The sequence below is a fragment of the Phodopus roborovskii genome, unplaced genomic scaffold, assembly GCF_943737965.1.
Source record: "Phodopus roborovskii unplaced genomic scaffold, PHOROB, whole genome shotgun sequence".
NCBI classification, from domain to species: Eukaryota; Metazoa; Chordata; class Mammalia; order Rodentia; family Cricetidae; genus Phodopus; species Phodopus roborovskii.
This window is the reverse complement of record NW_026126459.1, coordinates 27,309,807-27,330,464: the sequence shown is the minus strand read 5'-3', so window position 1 is coordinate 27,330,464 and position 20,658 is coordinate 27,309,807. Positions and strand designations below refer to the sequence as shown.

The following is a 20,658-nucleotide window of genomic DNA, read 5'->3' as shown; positions in this document are numbered from 1 at the left end:
AATAGATCAAGTCTTATTTTAATAGTTTGTTCATTTGTACTTAAATAAACACATTAACTGAAATCATTTTTTTCCTAGAAAATCCAGTATCTTTGCTTTTCTGGTGTTTCCACAAATTTATCTTAAGAAAGTGAACTGTCCCATATCTAACTTATTATGACTCTGCCACATTTCCCCTACATATATTGAAAGAAATATTAGAAATTATCCTGCTCAGCTATATAGTTTTATGAAAATCACAGAATTGTTACAGAACAAGATTGTTTATCCTAGTAAATAATGTAGTATGGCTAAAGCCATGTCTGTATGTCTTGAATGACCTTCATTCTCATTGGTTTTATCTTCATCTTGTTTCAGAAGGCAAATATGGTAATAGTAGTTTACAACGTAAATTTGCTTTTTCTTTCAAAGAAACACCCCTATTCTCCTAGGGCTTTGCAGTAGGAATAGCCAACTGCTAAGAGTACTAGTGTAAAGATTCCTTAGTTTAAAATGTTTTCTGATTACTTAGCTCCTTGTTATCATTTGAATGTGAAATATTCCACCACAGGCTTTTGTGTCAGAGTTGATAATGCTGTTTGGAGAGGTTGCAGAATCTGCGAAAATGGGACACAGCTGGCAGAAGTGGGTTATTGGACTCAAGACAGAAGAGTACATCTACCTCCTATCTCAGTCTGTGATTTCTGACTCTGGTCTACATGCAAAGCACAAAGATATGAGGTATCTCCACCAGCAGCTACTACTGCTGGAGACTGAGCTGCTCCTGTCTACATGCCTTTCTCAACACGATTCACTGACAGCCTTGGAAACTATGCGCCTAAGTAAACACTCCCTCCCTCAGGTGGCTTTTGTCTCAGTGATAAGAAAAAGAACTAATACATCCCTATCACAGCATTTTGATATGGTGTTATTATATAGATTTGGTCATTTCCCCATGTAGTAAAATAATTTTAATCCATTATGCTAGTTATTTTTATACTATACATTTTGCAATGCACTAAAACTATTATTAAATTCAGAAATAAATGAATCATGGATTCCAGGAGTTACACAAGATTACATCATCTGCTGTTGTATAGAACCATGAGATACAAATTCCAAATCCATGATGTTTCATAGAGAAGTTTGATATTATAAAGCAGAGGTCCTAAAATTAGTAGTCATCATCTTCATCTGCTTCAAGATGAGTGGAAAATATGGCACTATTGAATATATTAGCAAATTAGATAACAGGTCTAGGGGACAGCAGACAAGACTTTGTTTCAAAGCTGATGAGACTTGGAAACACTTGGTTAAACTTTGTGTTGAAAGCACTCAGCATGTGCAATCAAACACTCCTTGAGCATCCCCCTTAATGATTTTAGACTTCATCTTTTACTAAACTTATAGAAGACTGTGTGCAAAAGGTTATAATTGTATAATCATAAACAAATATTCAGTTCAAAATCAGAGCAAATAAAAGACTCTTTTCCCATGGAAGGATATTCCCCTAACATAGAGACAGGAAAGAGGACCTAGTCCCTATTCCAAATGACTTGACAAATTTTGTTGATCCCTCCTGGAAGGCATCACCCTCCCTGGGGAGGGGGGGTGGGAGAGGAGGGTGGTCGGGGGGACATGGAGTGGGGGGAGAATGGGATGGGAGGGTGATCAGGTGGCATGGAGGGAGAGAGGGAAAGAGGGAGGGAAGGAGAGAAAAGGAATTAAAATTGATATGTAAAATAAGAAAAAATATTTTTAAATTTTAAAAAAAAGAATCTTTTCTTTCTAAAAGGAAAAAAAGGCAATATCCATAGTATGGTAAGCTTATCAAAAAAGTTTTATTTGGTCTTCTGTTTTCTCTGTAAGTTAATTTTGAGAAGCAAAACATTCAGAGTATTATTTACTGCAAATTCTTATTATTAAATATCTGAATATAAATGAAACATATCTTAACAAAAATCACTTTCCATTAGTAGTTTTCTCGTAGGCATTTTGGGGAAGGCATTAACAAGATAGTGACCTTGTTTTAGTAGAGCAGAACTTTAGCATTATGTCTTCTCAGATAGTTCATAGGCTCCTTACTTATCTTATAAAAGAGCTGTTACATTTCATCATTATATGCTAAACTATGCATTTAATGTGGTTAAGAGTCTTGTGCATGGCACAATGCAACAGAGGTATCTAGGAAACAATGGTACAACTCAATATATTGTTCCTTATGAGTCAACACACACACACACAAAATGGAAAGGGGAAGCAGAATTTTTCATAGAAATAAGTTGAATTTTATGCAGACCCCACAGTCTCATTTATTCCCATGTCACAGTTTGGAAGCTGAAACAGCTCACTAGTACTGCACTATTGCTAACTGTCAGCAGCCTTCAATCCCTAGATCTCAGCCTTTTAAGGGGGACATGCCTTGGGTGAAGCATCCCTCTACTTCATGTATCATGCTATCCATTCATTTATATCCACTGATATAAAAATGTCACTTTAATTTTACATAAGGTTATATATGTAACTACAAAGGACTACTTCTCAAAAGTTTTATAGTTTGAGTTTTTGAGTTTATTTTTTTAACTCTAAATAAAAGTGTTTCCTTGCATTTTATGACTATGTACTAGAATTATGTTGATCTTTTCTGAAGACAACTTTGATGAACTACCTTAAATGTTATCACAAGTAGTCATTTAACTATGTTAATTCTCAGTTAAGTATCTTAATGTATCTAAATAAACTCATTAATAAATCATTTATTTTCTAAATACTTACACTTTCTCATAAATAGCATTTTGTATTTGTATAAACAAATAAGTAATATTAAGGGCCCCTGATCCCCCTGCTCCTGTGTCCTGTCCCCATCAAGAGCACCCTTGGAGCTCTGATACACCCCCACCCATCCCCACCGCGAGCCTGCCCCCCCTACCCTATGCCCTACCCTGTCCACTGTCCCTCCGAGAGCACTAGGACAGAGGATGGAGCCAACAGTACACACTACTTCGGGGACTTCCAGGGGCAACTCTGAACAAGGAGACCTGCCTATCCACGCAGGACCACCTGTAATTTCCACCTGCTTGGTCTCTGACCCCCACCTCCAGTCCTCTGCTGGAGTCCCGGGACCCTCCCAGAGATCCGCCTATCTCTGCTGGTCTACCCTAAGGTCCCCACCTCAAGATCCTTGACCCACAAAGCAGGGCCTCCGCTAAACAAAGAGGCCTCAGGCAGAGAGTGCCAGTTCCCACTGCGATAACATTAGCAGTGCAGAAACATCCCAAGTACCAGCCCAGCTTTTGTCTTCTTCCACCAGCCATTGGCTAGAGTCCACACTACTTCGGGGGACATCTGGGAGCAAATCTGAACACAGGAGACCTGACTATCCACACGGGACCACCCGTAATTTGCACCTGCTTAGTATCTGACCCCAGCTCCAGTCCTCTGCTGGAGCCACGGTCCCCTCCCAAAGACCCGCCTATCTCTGCTGGACCACTCTGAGTTTCTGCAGGCATCTTCTACTGGACCTTCATCCCTGACCCCACCCCTGGGTCCCTGTCTGCGGAGAGACCTCCTAGAGGGCTTGGACCACCCAGAGTTACAGATATTGAATCTCAGACCCACATAAGCCCATCGGGGAAGTACCATAGAGAGAGGAAGAGACCCCACCAACACCTACTAGAAGAAGCTATGGGAAGATGGCAATACAAGAAAACAACAACAGAAAGACAAGCATGACACCACCAGAATCTAGGGAATCTACACCAGCTAGAACAGAACACAACAAACAAGCAGAGGAAGCAGAAGGAAATGACTTAAAAATTACCGTCATAAAAATGATAGAGGCCCTCAAAGAAGATGTGAGAAAATCCCTTAAAGAAATGGAGGAAAAAACAAACAAAAAAGTGGAAGAAATGAACAAATTCCTTAAGGAAAGTACAGAAAGCCAAGAAAAAACAATTAACCAGGTAAAGGAAACAGTTCAAAACTTGAAAACTAAAATAGAAAAAAAAAAAAGGCAACACAAACTGAAGGAATGCTGGAAATAGAAAAACTGGGCAAAAAATCAGGAACTACAGACACAAGCATAACCAACAGAATTCAAGAGATGGAAGAAAAATCTCAGGCACAGAAGATAAACTAGAAGAAATAGATTCACCGACCAAAGAAAATCATAAATCCAACAAATCCTTAACACAAAACATCCAGGGAATGTGGGACACCATGAAAAGGCCAAGCCTAAGAATAATAGGCATAGAGGAAGGTGAGGAAGCCCAGTTCAAAGGTGCCAAAAACATTCAACAAAATCATCGAGGAAAAGCTTCCAAATCTGAAGAAGGACATACCCATGAAAGTACAAGAAGCATACTGAACCCCAAATAGGCTGGACCAAAGAAAAAAGGACCCTCGACATATAATAATCAAAACACCTACCATAAAGAATAAAGGAAGAATAGTAAGAGCAGCAAATGAAAATGGACAGGTAACATATAAAGGCAGACCTATCAAAATAACACCTGACTTCTCCATGGAAACCCTCAAGGCCAGAAGGAATGCTGGAAATAGAAAAACTGGGCAAAAAATTGGGAACTACAGAAGCAAGCATAACCAACAGAAGATAAACGAGAAGAAATAGATTCACCGACCAAAGAAAATCATAAATCCAACAAATCCTTAACATAAAATATCCAGGAAATGTGGGACACAGTGAAAAGGCCAAACCTAAGAATAATAGGCATAGAGTAAAGTGAGGAAGCCCAGCTGAACGAGAATGAGGACACAACATACCCGAACTTATGGGAAACCTTGAAAACAGTGCTACGAGGGAAGTTCATTGCAATAAGTGCCCATATGAAGAAAACAGAGGATAGTCACATAAGAGAATTAACAGCACAACTGGTCTCTTTCTCTCGGGCCCGTGGCGCCGGCAAGATGGGCAAGTGCCGTGGTCTCCGTACTGCCAGGAAGCTCTGCAGCCACCGACGGGACCAGAAGTGGCATGACAAACAAAACAAGAAAGCCCATTTGGGCACAGCCCTGAAGGCCAACCCTTTCAGAGGTGCCTCTCATGCAAAAGGGATTGTGCTGGAAAAAGTAGGGGTTGAAGCCAAACAGCCAAATTCTGCTATCCAGAAGTGTGTCAGGGTGCAGCTCATCAAGAATGGCAAGAAGATCACAGCTTTCATGCCCAATGATGGCTGCTTGAACTTCATTGAGGAAAACGATGAAGTTCTGGTTGCTGGGTTTGGTCGAAAAGGCCATGCTGTAGGTGATATTCCTGGAGTCCGCTTTAAGGTTGTTAAAGTAGCCAATGTGTCCCTTTTGGCCCTGTACAAAGGCAAGAAGGAGAGACCAAGATCCTAAATTTTGACAGTTGAAACACAGTAATAAATTTTCATATTCTGAAAAAAAAAAAAAAAACAGCACAACTGAAAGCCTTAGAACAGAGAGACGCGAACTCACCCTGTAGGAGTAGATGCCAAGAAATAATCAACTTGAGGGCTGAAATCAACAAAATAGAAACCAGGAAAACAATACAAAAAAATCAATTCAACGAAGAGTTGGTTTTTTGAGAAAATCAACAAGATAGACAAACCTTTATCCAAATTAACGAAAAAGCAGAGAGAGAAGATGCAAATTAACAAAATCAGAAACAAAAAGGGGAACATAACAATGGACACATCCAGACAATTTTTAGGTCATACTTTGAAAATCTGTATTCCACAAAAAATTGAAAATTCAAAGGAAATGGACAAATTTCTGGATAACTATCACCAAAATTAAATCAAGAACAGACAAACAACTTAAATAGACCTAAAACCCACAATCAAATAGAAGCAGTCATCCAAAGCCTTCCAACCAAAAAAAGTCCAGGGCCAGATGGATTCAGTGCAGACATTCAAGGAAGAACTAATACCACTACTCCTCAAACTGTTCCACAAAATAGAAACACTAGATTCACTGCCAAACAATTTTTAATGAGGCCACAATAACCTTGGTACCCAAGCCACACAAAGACACAACTAGAAAGAAAACTACAGAACAATATCCCTGATAAACACTGATACAAAAATACTCAATAAAATACTGGCAAACCAAATTCAAGAATACATCAGAGAAAACATCCACCATGACCAAGTAGGCTTCATCCCTAAATTACAGGGATGGGTTTAACATGCAAAAATGTATCAACCTGATCCACCATATAAACAAACAGAAAAAGAAAAACCATATGATTATCTCCCTAGATGCGGAAAAAACCTTCGAAAAATTCAACACCCTTTCATGATAAAGGTCTTGGAGAGGTCAGGGATAACAGGAACATATCTAAACATAATAAGAGCAATATACAGCCAACCAACTGCCAACATCAAACTGAATGGAGAGAAACTTAAGCCAGTTCTTCTAAAATCAGGAACAAGACAAGGCTGCCCTCTCTCTCCATATCTCTTCAACATCGTACTAGAAGTTCTAGCTAATGCTATAAGACTACAAAAGGAGATCAAGGGGATCCAAATTGGAATGGAAGGAGTCAAACTGTCTCTATTTGCAGATGATATGATATTTTACATAAGCAACCCAACTCTACCAGGGAACTCCCACAGCTAACAAACACCTTCCGCAAACTAGCAGGATACAAGATAAACTCATCAAAATTAGGAGCCCTACTTTTTCCATACAACAAAGAGGGAGAGAAAGAAATCAGAGAAACATCACACTTTACAATAGCCACAAGCAACATAAAGTATCTTGGTGTAATGCTTACCAAACAAGTAAAAGGCCTATATAATAAGAACTTTGTGGCTCTAAAGAAGGAAATTAAAGAAGATACCAGAAAATGGAAAGATCTCCCATGCTCTTGGATAGGTAGGATAAACATAGTAAAAATGGAAATCTTGCCAAAAGCAATCTACAGATTCAATGCAATCCCCATTAAAATCCCACCACAATTCTTTACTGACCTTGAAAGGATAATAACCAACTTCATATGGAAAAACAAAAGACCCAGGATAGCGAAAACAACCCTATACAATAAAAGAACTTCAGGAGGCATCACCATTCCTGACTTTAAGCTCTACTACTGAGCTATAGTTCTGCAAACAGCCTGGTATTGCCACAAAAAATAGTCAGGTAGACCAATGGAATCGAATTGAAAATCCTGATATTAACCCACACACCTATGAACACCTGATTTTCGACAAAACAGCTAAAATTACACAAATGGGGCAAAGACAGCATCTTCAACAAATGGTGCTGGAACAATTGGATGAGGGTATGTATAAGACTGCAGATAGAACCATGTCTGTCGCCATGCACAAAACTCAAGTCCAAATAGATCAAAGACATCAACATCAATCCAGCCACATTGAATCTCTTAGAAAAGAAAGTAGGAGGGACCCTTGAACAAATTGGTATAGAAGACCACTTACTGAACATAACTCCAGGGGCACAGACACTGAGAGAAACAATTAATAAATGGGACCTCTTCAAACTTAGAAGCTTCTATAAGGCAAAGGACACAGTGGACAAGACCAAACGGCAGCCCACAGACTGGGAAAGATTTTCACCAATCCTATATCTGACAAAGGGCTGATCTTCAAAATATACAAAGAATTCAAGAAACTAGTCAACAAAACACCAAATAACCCTATTAAAAAATGGGGTACAGAACTGAAGAAAGAATTCTCAATAGAGGAAATCAAAAAGGCTGAAAGACAATTAAGAAAGGGAAATGCAAATCAAAACAACTGTGAGATACCACCTTACTCCTGCCAGAATGGCTAAAATTAGAAACACCAATGATGACTCATGCTAGAGAGGATGTGGGGAAAGGGAACACTCCTCCACTTCTGGTTGGAGTGCAAACTCATACAGCCATTTTGGAGATCAGTATAGCGGTTCCTCAGGAAAATGGGAATTAGTTTACCACAGGACCCTGCCATCCCCCTCTTAGGCATATACCCAAATGATCCACATCCATGCAACAAAGACATCTGTTCAACTATGTTCATAGCAGCACTATTTGTAATAGCAAGAACCTGGAAGCAACCTAGATGCCCCTCAATTGAAGAATGGATAATGAACATGTGGCACATCTACACAATGGAATACTACTCGGCAAAAAAAAAAAAATAATAATGGTATCTTGAAATTCGCAGGCAAGTGGATGGCACTTGAAGAGACCATCCTGAATGAGGTAACCCAGTCACAAAAAGAGGAACATAGTATGTACTCACTCATATATGGATTTTAGACCTAGATCAAAGGATCACCAGCCTATAATTCACACCACCAGAGGAAGTAGGATACAAGGTGTATTCTAACAGATTCATATAAAGTCCCTCACAGATCCGGGAATGGACAAGTTCCCCAGAGCACAGGGGAAGTGGGGGGGGGGGCAGCGAATGGAGAGAGAAGTAGGAGAAAGCTAGGCAGATGAGAGGAAAACACGTGCCACTAGGAAGATTAAGTGCGGATAAGAGTAGAAGACAGGAGAGAGAGAGAGAGAGAGAGAGAGAGAGAGAGAGAGAGAGAGAGAGAGAGAGAGAGAGAGAGAGAACATTAAAGAGGGAGCCAATATTGGTTTTGAAAATAAAATTGAACACAAAGAAAGGTCTAGAGAACTATAAGACTGCCGCCAACTAACAATTTGAGCATTCGTGGAAAGGTTACCTTAAATTCCCTTCCCGAATAGTGAGATCGACAACTAACTTATCCATGGACCCCTCATCTAATACCTGTTGGAAACAGGAGCAAACACCCATACCTAAACACTGAGTCGAAGTAGAACCCAGGTGCAGATGGAGACAACACCAGGCGGCAGAAACACATAGAGACAGCTGACCTGAACAACGAGGAGCTAAATGGCCACCAGACTGATAGCTGGGAAGCCAGCATGGGACTGACTCAGGCCCCCCTGAATATGGGTCTCAGCCAGAAGGACTGAGCAGTCTAAGGGACCTCAGACAGTGGAGCCAGGATGTATCCCTGGTGCACAAAAGGACCTTGCGAACACATCCCCCATGGAGGGATAACTGCCTTAATCTAGAGACAGGAGAGAAGCCCTAGTCCCTACTTCACAGGACCTGTCAGATCTACATGACCCCAACTGGATGGCATTCCCCTACATATGGAATTGGGGTGGGGGATGGGAAGGGAGGGTGGTTAGAGTATATGTGAGAGGGTAGAGAGTGTAAAAAGGAGGGAGGGAGGGAGGTAGAGAGAACTGGGATCGTCATGTAAAATAATAAATTAAATAAAAAAAAAATGCTTTGACTCCAAAATTTAAGTTCAAGTTACTGGGGAAAAGGATTTCTATTTTTGTTTCCGCAGAAAAATAAAAAGTGGTGGATTCCTTCCCGACTAATGTGGTTCGATCAAGACAGACCGCCTGAAACAAAGTACCAGGTGATCCTACATTCAAAACAGCTGGACAAAGCAGCCTTGCAGACTACAGCCAGGATTTCTGCACCTTCTTAGAATCCCCCATGACAGCGCCCCTTACCAGCAGGAAGTAGTGTGGAAAGAATGACACCCAAATTCCCAAATATTGTCTATAAATGTTTGTTTTCATTTAAATGGACTTGGTTATAAAAATAAAAAATAAAAAAGTAATATTAAAATTCCATATTATAAATTTGTGTGCTTTATGTTTGCTTTTGTTAACTTCTATGACACAAGAATATTTTTTTCTTTTTTAATCCTATTGCAATGTCAGATTGACCTGTACTTGGTAACACTATTATAATTTATGGAACTTATCACATATTTTCTAAAAGTCTAAAACATGTTGAAGACTAAGGAAGTATGATTGGTGGTGATTAATGGCACTAGTCATCTACTCTGTCAGTTAGAAGATGCTTTCCATACCTGATTAATAATGTTAATTGAGGTCAAAAATAAGATAATTTATCTTAACTCAAAAATATATTCTTAATGTCTCATTATTCAAATGACTCAACTTAATTGAGGTCAAAAATAACATAATTTATCTTAACTCAAAAATATATTCTTAATGTTTCATTACAGAAATGACTCAACTCTGTTTCCCAAACTAACCTTTTAGTGGACAGTGTAGAGAGTTTAATGTAATGTGTAATCATCTGAAATACACTTCATCTTTCTGTTCCCTCAACATCTAGTGGAAGTATAAATTCAGTCACTTGCTCTTAGCAATTAAGTGATTAAGAAAAATATGATGGGGGCTGGAGAGGTGGCTCAGGTTATAAGCACTGACTACTCTTCCAAAGGACCTGGGGTCAATTCCCAGAATCCACATGGCAGCTCACAATTGTCTATAACTCCTGTTCCAAAGGCCTCATCACTACTCATGCAGACATACAAACAGGCAAAACACCAATGTACATAAAGAAAAAATAAACAAATCATTAAAAGAAGAAAAATATAATGGTTAGGATTACATTGTAAAAATATGCTATCTGATTGTAATTTAACTATTGAGGTTCATGTCCATGCATCTCCCCAAAAATGTACTGTGGAAATTAAGTATCAAAAGACTTAGGGTTACAATAAATCTTTGTAAATGTTCCATTGAGAGGATGGTAACTATAGCAGCAGGCGTAATAGAAATACAGAAGCTGCTTATGCCCATAGAATACCAGTTGATAATGTGTGCCTGTATTTTCCCAGAAAAAAAATAAGATATACTACTCTTCTACATACATGATACACACTCTCTGAAGATTTTCTCTGACTGAAAGCTATTTAAAATATTCCATAAAGTTCATTCCTCATTTAAGCTTTTGGTCTTTAGTTTCTTCATTATTTAATTAGCATATATTACTTGTACAAAGTAATGGGTTTCATTATGGTAGTTCCACATAAGCATATATTTTGGTCATGCTCCATCCTATTTTACTCTTTCATCCTTTTGGAATGTTTCCTTATTCTGTTCTTAATCATAGCCCATTTTCAATTTTCAGATTTTGAATAAAATATTTTCTTCACAAAACACCATAGTCTTAGGTAAGGTAATATTCAAATACAACATGGATTTAATATCCCTGTACTAAATGGTTTTATTAATAATAAAAATGACACCATACACTTCAGACACAGGGCCTGTCTTATTCAGTTTCTCTTGCTGTGACAAAACAGCATCACCCTAAAACAATCTCAGAGGAAAAGGTATATTTTATATTGCTGTTCATCACTGAAGGAAGTTGGGACAAGAACTCAAACGGGCAGGACCCTGGAGGCAGTAGTGTTCTTTCTCTGTCAGTTTAGTGGCTGCATCTAAATCTACTTATACTTTTATCTAAAATTTTTATTTATTTTACAGACTAACCACAGTTTCACCTCCCTTCTGTCCTCCCATCCCACTCCCCCACCTGCCAAAGTGTACAGGGAAAAGCCAAAAGTCATCAACCCCACAAAAAGAACAATAGGCAACTGAGAAATGCTGGGAGTGAAAGAGGTCATCCTCCCCAGGGAAGAGCACACCAACTGGTTGTTCAAATACTCAGTCATGAAGACTTGGACAAGTAAGATTATTGAAACTGAACAAGTTATAGTTATGAATATATGCACACACTTATATGTATAAGTATGCAATAACAATTAGTAAGAAAAAGGGGGGTTCATGAACTTGAAGGAGTGTGGGGAGAGGTATATGGGAGGATCTTAGAGAGAAAAAAGAAGAAATATAATTACATTATAATCTCTGTAATAAAAATTAGTGTATTGTTATTTGTCAAGCAACATGGCAATATATTTGTTTGTTTATATGATCATTAACTATATACATTGAAATGCCAACCCCTGTCTCTAAGACAGTGTCTTTCACTTAGGTGATGTCATTAAATGTTCATGAATTGAAACAATGAACAGAGAAAAGAGCTTTTTATGCAGTCAATTAGTCAGAGGTTGGCTGTGATTACATATAGTGGGTTTCTTGAGGAAAAAAATCTAAAATGTAAGTATCCATTAGACAAATATCAATAAAGAAACATGGTATTAACTATGGAAGAACACAGCAGAGAAATAAATATTTTGTCACTATATCTTTAATGCTTTAAATATATAATCCATTCCAGTAATATCTGTATTTTCTATGATCAAGTATTATTTTTTGCAATAACATATTTGCTACTTTTATAAATTTTATAAATTGTGGTAATTTTTTTAAATTTTTAATCCACTTTGAATGAATTGATGCAAATGTAATGTATTTATTATCTTATAATAAAAGAAATAGATTATAGTTTGAAATACACCTCAAGTTACTGACTTCTGTATCCGAGTCTGGTATTCAGGCTGCCTGTAGTGTCGTAACATTGCTCCGGAATGCCTGAAGCTCAGATTCTGTATTCCCTGACCATGATGTTCTTAAAATGAAGCCTGTCATCCCTGATGTAGCTTATGTTAGGTATAGTCTGTGGCAGAGACTCAACAAAAAGCACAGCTAACACTACTAACCATATATCATTGGTGGTACAAAACTTCATATTTTAGGATCCATGATGAATAAAGAAGCTATCAAGGAGAATTCAATATTAACTATAAAATAGCTAAAAATAAATCTTCATTGCAGATTAAATCAATCATTCATTTGGGACAGAGAGTACCATATTTTAGTACTTGAAATCTATTTTTAAAAATAGTACAATTCTTCAAAATAAAGATTTAATTTTTTGTTTGTCCATGGCTATAACCATTGGAAAAATTAGCTATTTTCTAAGCAATATTCTTAGTCATGAATATCTTATAGACTGTGGAAATACACTGGAAGAGAGAGTGACATCTAGGGAAAGTGTAAGGAAAAGAGTCCATGACATAGTTCACTGAGAGATTCCAGAAAAATGGCAAAGACTAAGAGCCCAGAGTTCAGAAAACTCCAGCTTGGGAGATGTAACAAAATCCATGGTTGGAAACTGAGTATCTCCAACATCCAGAGCTTGAAAATCACAACACTGACCACTCCTGATAAAGCCAACACTAGTTCCTGCTCTAAGCTATGCCTCCCTAATAGCTGGATGTGGAACAGTAACAGTCAAGGTTCATACAGCTATTAAGTCTCTGGATAACAGGGTTAAAAGCCTCTAGTATGAGTTCTTGTCCTTTTCTTCTTCTGTGGGGGACCATGTATGTCTTTCTTAGGATCCTCCTTGTTTCCTAGCTTCTCTGGCAATGTGGATTGTAGGCTGGTGATCCTTTCTCTATATCTAAAAATGAGTGAGTACATTCCATGTTCCTATTTTTGTGACTGGGTTACCCCACTCAGGATGGTTTCCTCTAGTTCTATCCATTTGCCTGCAAATTTTAAGATTCCATTATTTTGGTTTTTTTATTGTTGTTTTTGTTGTTGTTGATTCTGATGAATAGTACTACATTGTGTAAAAGTACCACAGTTTCTTTATCCATTCTTCAGTTGAGGGGTACCTTGGTTGTTTCCAGGTTCTGGATATTACAAATAATGCTGCTATGAATATAATTGAACAGATGTCTTTGTTACATGAATATGCTTCTTTGGAATATATGCCTAAGAGTGGAATTGCTGGTTCCTGTTGTAGACTGATTCCCATTTTCCTGAGGAATCACCATACTGATTTCCAAAATGGCTGTACAAGTTTGCACTCCCACCCGCAGTGGAGGAGTGTTCTCCATTCTCCACATCCCCTCCAACATAAGCTGTCATTGGAGTTTTTTATTTTAATTAGATGGTATCTCAGGGTTGTTTGCATTTCCCTGATGACTAAGGAAGTTGAGCAGTTTCTTAAGTGTCTTTCAGCTATTTTAGATCTCTCGAGCAAATTGGGAGCAAGGAGGGAGGGGAGAGGGAGTTAGAAGAATGAGAAGGGGAGAAGAGGAGGGGAGAGGAGAACATGAGTGAACAGGAAGATGGAGTCAGGGGAAGAATAGAGGAGAGCAAGAAGAGAGATACCTTAATAGAGGGAGCCATTATTGGTTTTTTTTAAAAAAAAACTGACACTAGAGAAATGTCTAGAGACCTACAAGGATGACCCCAACTAACAATCTTAGCAATAGTGGAAAGGCTACCTTAAATGCCCTTCCCTGATAATGAGATTAATGACTACCTTATATGCCATCCTAGAGCCTCCATCTAGTAGCTGATGAAAGCAGAAGCAGAGATCAACAGCTAAACACTGAGCCAAACTCCTGGGATCCAGTTGCAGAAAGGGAGAAATGATGAGCAAAGGGGTCAAGAACAGGCAGGAGAAACCCACAGAAACAGCTGACCTGAACAAGGGGGAGCCCAGACTGACAGCTGGAAAACCAGCATAGGACTGACCCAGACCCTTTGAATTTGGGTCTCAGTTAGGAGACCTGGGCAGTTTATGGGGCCTCCGGCAGTGGAACAAGGATGTATGCCTAATACAGGAATGGACTTCAGGAGCCCATTCCCCATGGAGGAATACTCCCTTAGCCTAGAAACAGAGGGGGAGGGCCTAAGCCCTACTCCAAATGACTTGACAGATTTTGATGATCCCTCATGGAAGGCCTCACCCTCCCTGGGGAGTGGATGTGCAATGGGACAGGGGCATTGGGGGGCATGGGAGGACGGGAGGGAGAGGGAACTGGGATAGATACATAAAAAGAATAAAATTTTTAAAAGCCTCCAGTATGTAGGATTCAGCCTTACATCAGCCCATGAGCCCTTGTCGAGCAAAGATCCAGAACCACTACTGGTTAAACATATTACTGGTATCTAACAAAATCTATGAGGATAAATGTGTTTTATTTCTATTAAAGCATAGCTTACTTTTTAAATTGCTTCTTAAAACTACTACTACTTCTATAATAGTAGAATGTCATTCTACTGATACTAAAAATTGAGCTCAAGTTTATAAATTGTATATTTTTATTTTTTACTTACAAATAAACTTTACTCAAAAATAAATAAAAATAGTTATTACTATTATAAATGACCTGCATCACTGATGGAAGTTCGACTGTCATTGCTGTTTGTAGTTTATGAGTTATGAAATAGTAAGGATTAACTAATTTCTTGAATAAATAAATGTTTTGTATCTCCATTACTGATGTTTAATAAAATCCCTTATAATTCTGGTTATGCATGAAGAATGAAAGAAATGGCTATTTCTTTCATTAGAGGAAGCAGTGACTTTTAAGGTGAATAATGAAAGAAAAAACTCTCTACCGGGACAAAATCTATAATAAGACTTGTAAAAGTAAAATATATATCCTACTTTTCAAGCTAATGATTTTCACATCAAATGTTAATAAACTAAGCCATAATGATGTGTGTGTATGTATATATATATATATACATGATGGGAGATGTCATTCTGTATATGTTTCTCATACTGGTTAATGAATAAAGCACTGTTGGCCATTAGGAAAGGAAGATAGGAGGGACTAGGAGACAAGGAGGAAAGAGGAAGTAGGAAGTAAGGGTCAAGATGGAGAATCTGGAGAAGGCAGAACCGCCAGCCGCCTCTCCCTGGTAAGACCACGTGGAAATACATAGAAATGGGTTAATAATTAAGATAGAGCTAGCCGATAAGAAACAAGTAACTGGCAAACAGAATTGTATCTAATAGAGTCTCAGTGTGTTAATTGGGGCTGGCGCAGCAGCGGGACAAGACCAGTGGCGGGTGGAAAAACCTTACTCCTTACAAATGGCGCCCACATGGCTAATAAGAACTTCCACTTAAAATTTAACAAAAGCTTAAGAAAGGGTTTTAGAAACAAAAGAACAGAGACAAGCAAGGTTTCTTGGTAGCAGCATTTTTCTCCGTTGGACTCTGCTTTGCGAGAGACAAGCAGATATTCCCGCGGCTCCTTTAAGGGAGGATTCCTGACTCAGCATAAGCGGCAAAAAACTGCATGGCTTTTAAGAAGCACTGCTAACAATTTCTTGGTGTATATGAGAGCTTGCAATGGCAGTGACCACATCTCCAAGCTGGCAGCATGCAGACCAAGGCAATGAGCACAGCTTTCAGTGCTAGCAGTAAAAGTACCGGCCGCCATCTTTGGTAAACCACAGCAGGAACAACTATGACTTTCATTTCAGCAATGTTGTTTACCAGATAAAAGACTTGTGGCTACAAAAACATAAAGATTTACATTAAAGACAGATTCATATTAAGAAAACCTCTAAAGGTTTACAGTGTGTTTTAAAATATACCTAGGCTTGGGAGAGAAAAGAAATAAAATGGTTTTAAAAAGAGAGTGAGGAGCTGGGTGTGGTGGCACACACCTTTAATCCCAGCACTAGGGAGACAGAGGCAAGCAGATCTCTGTGACTGCAAAATAAACCTGGTATGCAGAGTAAATTCCAGGACAGATAAAAGATACACAGAGAAACCCTGTCTCAGAAAATAAAAAATTAGAATCAAAAGAAACAGAGTAATAATAAAGCCACTTAAAGATGGAAAGCTCAGAGAGAATCTGGATACTGTACAGTATTATATTGTCTTTGTATTGTTTGACTGCTGAGGAAACAACAACTGTTGAAGGAAATGCTGCTGGATTAATTCAATTTATATATTTTAAAAATGCTTTGACTCAAAAATTTAAGTCTAAGGACAAGTTACTGGGGAAAAGGATTTCTATTTTTGTTTCCACAGAAAATAAAAGGCTGTGGATTCCTTCCAGACTAATGTGGTTTGATCAAGCCAGACCCCCTGAAACAGAGTTCCTGGTGATCCAACATTCAAAACATCTTGAACAAGGCAGCCTTGCATACTACACCCAGGATATCTGCGTCTTCTTAGGAGCCCCCATGACAGTGCCCCCTATCAGCAGGAAGTAGTTTGGAAACCATGCCCATATTCCCAAATATTGTTTATAAATGTTTGTTTTCATTTAAATGGGCTTGATTATAAATGGTTAATGATCACAGCCAATTCTTTTTAAAGGTAAAAAGGGGATTATGATATAGATATGAATACTTTGCTTTGGAATGGATTTTCATTTATTGATACTATTTAAGGTCAATTTTGTGATATGTATATTTCTCCTGTTTAGGTATTGTGTTTATATAGGTCAGTTAGAAATGTAATGTATAATTTGGTACAAATTTTAGGTAGTTACCTATAATCGTAAAAACTTATAGCTAGGTGAGTTAGGTTTTCTAGATATATAGAGATGTATTTGAGATATGTAGGAATTCTTCAAACCTTTCAAAGACCTACAGAATATGGCATTTAAAATGGTTTAGGGTTTTTCTTGACAATGAGGCACAATTTCTCCTGGCAACACCGCCTGCATCAGAAAGGAAGATGGACATCAAAGGAACACGTTATGGAGTTTTCCTCCAATATGGCAAGACCAGCCATTTGGAGAAGATACTGCTCTTGTCTGGACTGTTTGACTTTATACTGTATAAACTGGACATGCAGGACCCACAGAAAAGTGACTGCTGATTCAAGATGGACATTGCTACAGAGTTCCTGCTTCATGGAAGAGTCTGCCAGACAGTCTGCAGGACACAGCGAAAAGTAACTGACAAACTGCCCATACAAGAAGACAGTCTGCTAGACATACTATGAAGATGGAAGATTACAGAAGAACTTCAGGTGACTGACAAAGGCAAGATGTCTCTGTCATTTCTAGAGTTTATATATTATCCTTCTGTGGTCTTTAAAGGAGTGGAAGACAAATAGTTATGGTTATAGTTTTCCTTAGTTAGGATTAAAGATAAGTTACTTAGATTTTAGACACACAAAGGTAGATGATAGAATAGTTTCTTAAATCTTACTAAATGTTAATGGACTAAATATTGTTAACTGTGATTCTTATTGGATAACTGTTGTGTTATATATTTTGCTATGTTAAGGTTAAAACCCTTCTTTTTATTTAGACAGAAAAGAGGAGATGATGGGAGATGTCATTCTGTATATGTTTCTCATACTGGTTAATGAATAAAGCACTGTTGGCCAATAGGAAATTAAGATAGGAGGGACTAGGAGACAAGGAGGAAAGAGGAAGTAGGAAGTAAGGGTCAAGATGGAGAGTCTGGAGAAAGCAGAATGCCGGCTGGCTCCCCAGTAAGAGAAATATGTAGATCAACAGAAATGGGTTAATAATTAAGATAGAGCTAGCCGATAATAAACTAGTAACTGGCCAACAGAATTATATCAAATACAGAGTCTCGGTGTGTTAATTGTGGCTGGTGCAGTGGTGGGACAAGACTGGCTGCGGGAGGAAAAGCCATACTCCATATATATATATATATATATATATATATATATATATGTGTGTGTGTGTGTGTGTGTGTGTGTGTGTGTGTGTGTGTGTGTGTGTGTATCATATATATATATATATATATATATATGTTAAATGGCTCATGGTACTTTTATAGGCAACACGTTTCTGTTTATTTCAAAAAATAACGCAAGAAAATCTATACATGTAGTACAGACATTTATCCACCAGATCCTTATGAGCTGACAGAGTAATCACACTTGGTGATTAATTTAAGAAGTTAGTGAAGCCATCTTGACTAGTGCTGCCATACATTATTACTTAGGTACTGTCATAAACATCATTTCCTGGGAACACTTGACAAGCAAATGCTTTACAATCATTTTGTGCTCACTACTGATGTTTTACCACTCAATATCTTATTGGTGGGATTTTTTATTTTTGTTTTTTCTTAATTTACATGTCTATAACCGATTTTTCACTGTAATGAGTCAGAAATCACTATTCTAAATGTTATTGTTAGTTAATTATTTATATATGCTAAAGTAATCTATTTTTCATTGCTGGAACTATTTTTAATAGAAATTTTAAATAGTTAACACTCAAGTGTACTAAATAATTTATTGGAGTCTTGTCAGAGGATGATAATTTATCATATGTTATTAGATTAACATATAAATGCTATGAATTTCCCAATAAGACTATTTTTCTCAAGTATTCTACATGTGTTTCTCTAGTTTCCAGTGAATACATTATATAAAAAAGCACTGTGACTCATTAAACAGTAGTGCTCTCAAAAAATATTTTCCTTCAAATAATTCACATGAAGTTTAGAATAAAAAATATAAAGGGTGCCTTCTGAAAACAAAAAACAAGTCTCTGAAGCTATAGTCAAAGGCACTAGAAAAGGGAAAGAAATCCCATGTTCATGGATTGGTAGCATTAACATTATGGAAATGACCATTTAGCCAAAACCTACTTACAGATTCAATGTAACCATAATTTTAAAAACATCTTATTCGTCACAAAATGGGGGGGCAGTTCTAAAATTCATGAGGAAACAAAAGTTCCTGGAAAGCCAACACAATCCTGACCAAAAAGAACAATGCTAGAGAAATTACCATTCCAGATCTCACGATATATTACAGAGTGATAATAAAACAGTAAGGTATTGACACTAACATAGAGATATAAACCGGTGGAACAAAATTAAAAGCCCAAAAACAGTACATGTAACTTCAGCCATTTGTCAATACTTGACAAAGACATCAAAAATGTATCTGGAGAAAAGAAAGCATCTTCAACAAATAGTGCTAGGAAAGTAGAATGTCTACATGCAGAAGAATGAGATCAGACCCATATCTCTTTCCTTACACAAAAACTAACTCTAAGTGAATCAAAGACCTAAATGTGAAACTGAACCCGCTAGAAGGAAACATAGGCAGTACACTACATGATATAGGTTTAGGAAAGGATTTTCTAAAAATAAAATAAAAAAAGGCTGGGGGGAGCTGTATCTATCCAAGACTTAAGACCAACAATTGACAAGGGGAACTTTATAAAATCAAAAAAAAAAAAAAAAAAAAAACTTCTGCACAGCAAAAGAAGCAATCAACTTGATGAAGAGAAAGCCCATAGAATGAGAGCATCTTTGCCAGCTATACAGCAGACATAAGATAATATTAGGAATATATAAAGAATTCAAAAACAAAGTGGGAGGGAAGGATGGAGGGAGGGAGGGACGGAAAGAGGGAGGGAGAAGGAACTGGGATCGACATGGAAAATAAAAAAAAATAATAAATAATAATAATAATAAAACAACAAAGAGCAACAACTCAAACAACGACTCAAAACAAGCATTGACCTGATGGCTTAATAAGGAGTTCTAGAAATGAGATAAGAAATATCTCAAGAAATGTTCATAAACCCCCTAGCAATTAGGGAGATGCAAAATCACTTTGATTTTATCTTACTTCAATCAGAATGATAATGATCAACAAAACAACTGACATTAATCTGGAGGGATACAGAAAAATGGAACCCTCATCCATTGTCAGTGGGACTGTAAACTGGTGACTGGTACAGCCACTCTGGAAATTAGTGTGGAAAATTTCCATAAATCTACCTCATGAGGCAGCTATTCCACTCCTTGGCATATGGCCAAAGCACTTGATATTCTGTACAAATACTTGCTTAGCCTTGTTTATTGCTGCTGTATTAGCAATAAGTAGAAAATAGAAACAACATAAATGTTCATCGACAACCAAATGTACAATGAAAATGTGATACATATACACTATGAAATGCTATTTGCCTATAAAGAAAAATAAAACCATGATCTTTGCAAGTAAATGCATGGAACTAGAAGAGATCATGTTGGGCAAGGTAACGCAGGTCTGGAAAGACAGATGTCCATTGTCTCTCATCTGAGGTCCCTGGGTGTAAATCTTCAGATATGAGGAGGTGGCCTTAAGTAAGTTCAGAAACTCAGGAGACATAACTGGATCATTGCCAGAAGAGGATGGTAGGGGA

The 20,658-nt window shown here is 37.7% G+C and overlaps 1 protein-coding gene across 1 annotated transcript; it reads left to right on the top strand.

Moving 5' to 3' along the window:
* The first annotated feature begins 4,879 nt into the window (after positions 1-4,879).
* LOC127226186 (40S ribosomal protein S23-like) lies at positions 4,880-5,394 on the top strand. Its single transcript, XM_051190109.1, has one exon. It carries the CDS (start codon positions 4,906-4,908, stop codon positions 5,335-5,337), a length of 432 nt encoding a protein of 143 aa, XP_051046066.1. The 5' UTR covers positions 4,880-4,905; the 3' UTR covers positions 5,338-5,394.
* The last annotated feature ends 15,264 nt before the right edge of the window (positions 5,395-20,658 follow it).

Bases quoted from the DNA above. Each gene is read 5' to 3' on its own strand.
- LOC127226186 (XM_051190109.1), top strand. From the start codon at position 4,906: ATGGGCAAGTGCCGTGGTCTCCGTACTGCCAGGAAGCTCTGCAGCCAC.